The sequence below is a fragment of the Xiphophorus couchianus genome, chromosome 11, assembly GCF_001444195.1.
Source record: "Xiphophorus couchianus chromosome 11, X_couchianus-1.0, whole genome shotgun sequence".
Taxonomy (NCBI): domain Eukaryota; kingdom Metazoa; phylum Chordata; class Actinopteri; order Cyprinodontiformes; family Poeciliidae; genus Xiphophorus; species Xiphophorus couchianus.
In genome coordinates this window covers 13,899,224-13,907,221 of record NC_040238.1, presented here as the reverse complement: position 1 = coordinate 13,907,221, position 7,998 = coordinate 13,899,224, and the positions used below count along the sequence as shown (strand labels likewise).

The 7,998-nt window shown below is 45.8% G+C and overlaps 1 protein-coding gene across 2 annotated transcripts; it reads left to right on the top strand.

Moving 5' to 3' along the window:
• Positions 1-1,448: 1,448 nt before the first annotated feature.
• On the top strand, positions 1,449-7,553 carry ncbp3 (nuclear cap binding subunit 3). Of its 2 annotated transcripts, none has more exons than XM_028031069.1 (13): positions 1,449-1,707; positions 2,225-2,290; positions 2,518-2,623; positions 2,698-2,823; positions 4,607-4,732; positions 4,815-4,933; positions 5,066-5,174; positions 5,351-5,450; positions 5,523-5,632; positions 5,704-6,016; positions 6,140-6,288; positions 6,359-6,535; positions 6,688-7,553. In XM_028031069.1, the coding sequence occupies exons 1-13, from the start codon at positions 1,525-1,527 to the stop codon at positions 6,993-6,995; spliced, it is 1,992 nt and encodes a 663-aa protein (XP_027886870.1). In that variant the 5' UTR covers positions 1,449-1,524; the 3' UTR covers positions 6,996-7,553. The 2 variants fall into 2 exon arrangements, with proteins under 2 accessions (XP_027886870.1, XP_027886869.1); XM_028031068.1 differs by having other exon boundaries at positions 6,359-6,541.
• The last annotated feature ends 445 nt before the right edge of the window (positions 7,554-7,998 follow it).

Below are 7,998 nucleotides of genomic sequence, written 5' to 3'. Positions count from 1 at the left end.
CGCCACAGGATGTCATCCTAACAGACAGGAAACGCCTGCCAGGTGGTTAACGCTCCTGGATTTCTCAACATCTTAATGTCAGATTTATTTAGTTTATTTTATTTTTACTTTTTGTGTTTTTTGGTACATTTTTCAGTAGTTTTTCTTTCAAATTTTCATAAAGCCTTTAAGCTAACAAGATGCTTTCTGCGTTTTTACGTAATTAACTCCCATTTCAAAAAGCATTTTTAAATTACACTCCTACACCACTTTGATATTTTTCTTCACTGATGTTGATAAATCTTCAAAATGGTTTTATTAATTTGCAAATACTGAATTTTTCAAAGGCAGACTTCTGATGAATTAAAAAAAATAACTAAAATGAGCTCAGAATCTGTTACAGTGGTTACAGTTTTTCTGTTTTAAAGAGAAATTTGGTTTTTTCCTAAAACTGGGATTAAAGAGGTTAAAATGTAGGAAACATGAGGATTTACTGATTCTCATAAATGAATGATGAGGACTGACGTTGACAATTCATTAAAATAAAATTTAAAATTATGTTGTTTTTGTAGCAATTTTTAAATAAGCATTGTTTTGTGTGCATGAACCACAGAAAGTTACAGAACAAATCACACAAGAAATCAAATATTTCTATTGTTGATAAAATGATAAATAATTTTACTGAAAATTTCTCTTCAGTTGTTTTTTCTTCTTTTTTTGAATTGAGTTTGTTTTTCAGATTCTGAAATCTTAACAGGTGTTTTCACAGGAAATAAAACTGCAGTAAAATCGAATTTCTGACTCGATACAATCCAATTTCAGAAATGTCAGAAAAAACAACGCACTGATACACAATCAGTTTAGCCTTTACATGTAACTTTAAGCTTAAGTTCAGTGGAAGGAAAAAGTGTGGAGAAAAAATGTGCAACGTGGCTGACTGCATGCTTGAGAAGATCGTCCATTCAAGAGTTTGAGGAACTGTTAGAATCCAGAATCGTCTAAATTACAAGAAATAAACTCTTGAAATATTTTAAATATATAAATCTGTGTGCAGATTTACTCTATATGACCTGAGTGTCACGGATTGAACTGCTAAAATACAATATATTTTTGATTAAATCAAAATTTGAGATTAGTCTAAGAAGAATTAAGTCCATTAAATTTAGATAAATAAAACACTAGGGGGCGACATTCCCTGATTCTACCAGCATAACTCCGCAGAAGAAGAGCAGGGAAAGCGTTTGTGTAAAGAATATCAAAGAGGGGTATATAAAGCTATAAGCAAGTTGGATAATATAAGCAGGTGTGTATGTGTAGGGGTATGTTTAATCAGGAGTTAATGGAGGGAAAAGGTAGAAAGTGAAAGTTTATAGACCATCTCGAACCACACTCCATACCGGTAAGTGGCGGTAATGCTACTGTAAGTTTGTTGCCAACCGCCAATAAAAACCAAGAAGAAGAAGAAGAAGAGGAGCAGGGAAAGCATTACCGGGTTACGGAACCCAGCGCAGCTCGCTCTGCTTGTTGTCCGCAGCAGTTAGCTTCATGGCGGAGGTGCGTAGCTTGCGGGTCTCGGTGAAATCCGACAGCGGCTCGGAGCGCTCGGAGTCGGACTCTGACTCCGAGTCGGACAGAGATGGCCGGGAGGCCGAACCGATGGAGGTGGAGGAGGGCGAGCTGGAGGCGGAGGACGTGACGGTTAGCCGCTCCCTGAAGGAGCTGTTGCCGGTGAGTGTCTGAGGGCCGCAGGCAGACCCGGGGCTGGAGTTAGCTGCGGCCGGCGGAGCTGTGAGGGGAGGCGGCATGCGGCGCCACGGAGTCCCGCCTCGGTCCTGGAGTCAGCGAGACGTTAACCTGGCGGTTAATTGAGTTTAACAGCAGTAGAGGCGTTTGTCTTTCAGCTTCTTTCTGTTCAGTTAATAATCTAACAGATTTTAATTAATCTGTTAGAATTCATTAAAATTCAGAAGATTAAGATTCAGAAGATTAAAATTCATTCAGATTCATTAAAATCTGAATGAAGGCTTTGCAGGGGCAGGAGCAGGGGCCCTTGTGCAGGGGCACAGCTGTGCAGCTGCTGCCCCTGCACAGTTCCTCCATCAGTTCTCTGTGTTGCTTTAAAGCTGTGTTTTTATCCAGGTGTGAAGCAGATGTTCTCCTGCAGGGGGAGCCCAAACCTGAGGCCTCCAGCTGAACCACCTGACCCTCCATGTTAACCCCCTGCTGTGTCTTCTCTCTGCTCCAGGACACCAGCCGCAGGTACGAGAACAAGGCCGGAGCCTTCATCACAGGGATCGACGTCAACTCCAAGGTAAGAACGCACCTGGATCCAAGATAAACACACAAGTGGATCCAGGTAAAAACAACCTGGATCCAGGTGTGCATGTGAGCCAGTATCTTCTTATGTCAACATGTTAAATCTGATATTTGTCTGTTTTGGGTTTTTTTTTTGTGCTGTGAGATAAATGAAACCCAGCCGCTCTCAGGTTGATGGGATCCACTTGAAGCGGCTCTGATCTGACTCTGTTTGCTCTCCAGGAAGCCATCGAGAGGAAGGAGAAGCGGGCGAGACGTTTTCATTTCCGCTGCGAGGAAAATGTCGGTCAGAGGAACGTCTTCCTGGATAAAGACGCCATGAAGAAAGGTGAGGCGGTGTTCTGTTTGCTGCTGTTCACCAGGAATTCTTTAAACCTCCTCTTTCTTCTTATGTGATGCCAGCCATCCCCAGGCTGCGCATGGAGGCCATCCATGTGACCGGCGTGGACGACATGAGCACCCAGGACGTCTTCGGCTACTTTAAGGAGTATCCGCCAGCGCACATTGAGTGGATCAACGACACAGCCTGTGAGTCCAGAACCCGGTCAGAACCGGGCATGTTTGGGTCAGAACTGCAAAAATGTAAATTTCTGACTTTTGAGTCTTTATGTTTTCTTTGACAAATGGTGGATATCAGCAAATGGTGCAATTCAGAGCTTTAGCTTTAGCTTCTGCTAAATGCCACATTGGTATAGCCTTTTAAAGGTAAAGGTCATTTTATTTATATACCACATTTTCAGCAACAAGGCATTGCAAAGTGCTTTACAGAAATTAAAAGGAAATACAAACAAAATAACAAACCAAAGGAAAGAGCAAAAACGGAAAAATAATCTAATAATGTTGATCCAAAGTACATAAACTAGATACTCCTGTTCGGGTTTGGTAGATTTGAAATGCCTTGCTGCTGAAATGTGCTATACAAATAAAATTGTATTTGATTTTGATTTGATGAGTATAAGTAAGTATCCTCTGGTTCAATTCCTTTTCTGGGTTGGAAGAAAAGGAACCTAAGACGTAGTTGCTAAGGTAGTTTTTCTGGATTCTAAGTTCGTTCTAGTTCCTTTTCTGGGTTGCAATAATAGGAGTCTCTCTGCATAATAATCTAAAAACATAATCTCATGTTGATCTAAATAGTGAGTACTCTATAGTTTCTAAAAAAATAAGCTAAAGAGTGACTAACAAACTAGAGTCTCTGGATTCCAAGTTTGTTCTAATTCATTTTCTGGGTTAAAAGTGAGTACTCCACAGTTTCTAACAAAATAAAATAAAAAAGAGGAATGGACACATTAGGGCAAATGGCAACATTCAGACAAAACAAAGGGCAAAACAAAGACCTGAGTGAAGGAAGTGACATCACAGGCCCATGAAACCACGTTGCTCAGCCTCCCGGCAGAAGTCCGATAAAGATATTGTTGTCAAGGCATGATGTCCTTGGGAGCGCTCAGCTCCACAGCTGCATGGATAACAGGAGGAGCTGAGGTGGGAAGGAGCGTTATGTTTACATATCTTCAAGTAGATTGGAAATATACAGCCCTTCCAAGGCAACATGGGGAAAGTCAATTCAGATACAGAATGTCTTAGGTCGGGTAGATTATAAGTTTCAGTCTTCCCTAAAGTCTCTCCGATACATCTCAGTTCCCAATTATCCAAATTAGTTTGGTCGTTCCAAAACTAGCAACTTCTCCAAGATCGATTCCATTCCGTTAGTGAGTTTTGAATCCTCAGCTGGGCTGCGAGTCTCAGCAAGACTCACATCTTGCCGAGATGTGAGTCTTGCATCTCTGTCCACACCAACAGTCTGAGTGTTCGCTAGTTCGGCCAAGTCCGTCACAAATTTGTGGATAAGCCAGGTATCCGCAAGCTCCAAACAGCAGATATCCTGTTATCATGAATAAATCTGGGGTGAATCCCACCGAGTGTGTCCCCGCAGGGCAAGAGGGCTCTCCTGTGTTCAGTCTTCTCGTCGAGAAAATTTGATCAATTATATTGAGAGACCAAGTTGACCAGATCCATAATTTGTAGATTCGGAGGATGTGCAACGAAAGGCTCCACAAATATAGAAAAAGACAAAAAACAGACCAGGCATGGGCAGGGAGGGAGCAGAGGAAAAAAGTGTTCACTGAGAGCAAGAGAAAAAGTGCACTGTAGCCTTTAGCTCCCACTAGTGTTTGCTGTGATTGGCGCTTTATGGCTAGCCCAGCTAGCTTTATAGCTAGCGGTTCCCTCCACTGGTTCTACTCTGTGATTGGTGGAACCTCCTGACTGGTTCTGATGGTTGCCGGCTGATTACCTGTGCCTTCCTGTTTCCTAGGTAACGTGGTTTGGCTGGACGATGACACCTGCATCAGAGCTCTGATCAACAGCAGCCGGATGCCTGAACCAGAGGCTGTTACCACGGAGACGGAGTCCGGATCCCAGCCCGACGACCCGAGCAAAGGTCTGTGTGGATCAGAACCTGAGTCGGTGCTTCCTGACGCTGCAGTGCATTCTGGGTAAATTTGTCTGTCTGAACGCCGCAGCTCGTCGGGATCGGGGATCTGAGGACGAGGATGATGAAGAGGAAGAAGGTGAGGTGGAGGAAGAGAAGGAGAAAGAGGTGAAGAACAGCAGAGACGATGAGAGCAAGACGGCTGGACAGGTAAAGCTTCACCTGGGAGGACAGGAAGTGGTCGTCTGACTGATGAGTGACTCAGCTGTGTGTGTGTGTGTGTGTGTGTGTGTGTGTGTGTGTGTGTGTGTGTGTGTGTGTGTGTGTGTGTGTGTGTCTCAGGTGGGTGACCTGTCGCAAGCGGAGAGAGAGTCTCTGCTGAGGAATGAACTGAGACCTGTCATCAAACCGTTCAAAGGAAACAAGCTGCTGCTGCGCTTCGCCACGCATGGTAACACACACACACACTCACCAGCTGGTATTTCCACCCTTCTGAGGAATTTCATTGACTGAATATGAGTAGATGTTCTGCATAGATATATCTTTTAAATTCAGCATTTTGTCTATAAACACGCATTAACACAAGTCCAACATGTTCTGACCCGTTTCCTCCCGGTTCCGGTCCAGATGACAGGAAGGAGCTGGGTGCGGCGCGCCGCAGCAGATACTACATGAAGTACGGAAATCCAAACTATGGAGGCATGAAGGGAATCCTCAGCAACTCCTGGTGAGTCTCCGCCCTCTGGTCGCCATGGCAACTGCAACACTAGACAGGTATTGACCAGGCCTCGTCCTGCAGGAAGCGGCGGTACCACAACCGGCGCATCCAGAGGGACGTGATCAAGAGCAAGAAGCCTCTGATTGGAGACAGCATGGGACACACTCCGCCATACACACACCGACACTCCGGTAACAGCTCCGCCCACACCCTGCCGTCACCACCCACGCTGTTACCCACAATCCTCTGCTTCCACCCTCAGCTGACCTGGTCAACCTCCCGGAGGAGCCCATAAAGGAGGAGGAAGAGGAGGAGGACGAAGAGCAGGAGGACGAGGCCGATGAGGACATGGACTCTGACGACAGGGTGGTGGAGTACAAGGAGAGGGGCGGAGCCTCGCTGCCGCTGGGGGCAGGGCTTCGCAGCCGGGCGGAGCGCTCTCCCTCGCCGTGGTCCGAGTCGGACGAGATGGACTACGACCTGGAGCTGAAGATGATTTCCACACCGTCGCCCAAGAAGAGCAAGAAGATGACAATGTACGCTGACGAACTGGAGGGCCACTTGAAGAACATCAGGTGAGAACCACTTCCTGCTTCCACATCCCGCTTCCACTTCCTGTCGCCTGGCCTGGTGACAGGAAGCTGAGCAGAACCGGGCTGGAGGTTTTGTTCATCCAAAACTTGTTCCATGCGAAACAGGAACCGGATCGGGTCATCGGGTTCTCAGAATCAGGCCAAGGCCTCATCGCCCCCCAAGGTAACGGACGTCCGGCAGCTGCTGGAAGAGAAGCGTCAAGGCGGCTCTGGCAGCAGGCGGCGCTCCCCGGTGGCCGGAGGCAGGAAGACAGGTGAGGCATAGAACCAGGTGTTCCAGATGCTGTGGCGGCTATGTGAGACTGACCTTTACTGACCCCGCAGATGTGAGGCAGCGGCTCGGGAAGAGGCGCTACTCCCCCGACAGGCGGCGCTCGGCCTCGCCCCCGTCCCCTAGGGACACGCCCCCACCCCGGGAGCCAATCAGCAGCGTGCACCGCAGACTAGGCGTGGCCAGCCAGGAAGGCAGAGGACCAAACGCTTCCATAGACAGGAAGACGAGTACGAGTACGCTGTGACCTTTGCTACCTACATTAAAACTCAGTCAGAATGGTTCTGAGCAGATTATAATCCAGATTTATGTTTGAGAGTCCTGATCTATTTGTTTAAAATCCACTTACTGTCTGATCCTCCGACTTCCTGTCTGTCTGTAGGCGCTCTGTGGAGCAGGCTGGGTTCCGCCGCTGGCGACGACAGCAGCAGCAGCGCCGGGCGTCACGAGCGCAAGCAGGGCAGCCGCCCAGAGCAGCAGGACGGCAGCCGGAGGAGGCGGGGTGACAAGGAGGAGGAAGAAGAGGAGGGAGAAGAGGAAGACGACTCTACGCTGCAGAAGGTCTGGGGTGCCATGATCAAACAGAAACAAGAACGCCGCAGCCACAAGATGAAAAAGAGCCGGCTGGACAACCTGCCGTCGCTGCAGATCGAGATCAGCCGCGACAGCAGCGATGACTCGGATGCTTGAATCCAGGGGATGGAGCCTAACGCCCCTTCACCTGCTTGGGGCGGGGCAGAGCGCCGTCACTAACCATTCCTGTTACCTAGGAGGAGCTGAACTTCCTGTTTGCCGGGATCACGATGAGACTTAGGGCAGAACTGAGAACAGAGGACCCTGTTGGGACTGCGCCCCTCTGCCTGAACCCTTCCTGCTTCTGTTTGTAGATTTTTATTTCCTTCCTGTGTTACACCATCAGCTTCCTCTTCCTCTGTGGGACGGGAACCGGGTCGGGTTGCCGGGTTGCCAGGTCCACATCAGCTGTTCCCAACGTTAAATGAACCCATGGAGCCGCTCTTCCTCTCATGATTATGATTATAATGATCCAGGTCAGAGTTAAAACAGTCAGACAGCAAAGCAGCCAATCAGCTTTTAGCCTGATGCTGATTGGCTGCTCAATAAATTCTGTTTTGCCTGACCTTTGATCTCTACATTCTGTCCACTCTAACCACGAAGCAGAGCAGAACTGTAAAGTGGGAGGAATATGATTCATTGTTCGATTTTTATTAATAAAAATCTGGAAAGTAAGTTGTGTCTTTGTATTCAGATAATTTGCTTTAATATTTAAAAATGTCATCAGACAAATATATGAAGTTATTTCCAAATTTTGATATTTCATATTATTTTTTTGATATTTTAGTTTGATAAAACTAAAATAACTTGTGAAACTGATATTTACAGCAGGTTATTTGCCTACAGATATTTATGTTCCAAAATATTTTCACTTTGTGTACTTGAGCAAATCCATCCTTAAATAATTGAAAATATTTTTTTCTTTTGCCTTTTCTATTTTAAACATTTTATTTTACTTCATTTATTGTTATACAAAAAATATTTACAGTTTTCAGTTATTTTCTGTCTTGCTTTTTATTTAGTCATTTAATTTAGGATTATTTTTTTATTTAAGATATTTATGTTTCAATATATTTTTAGAGAAAGTAGCATTATGTAATTTATTGATTTTAAGTTCCGG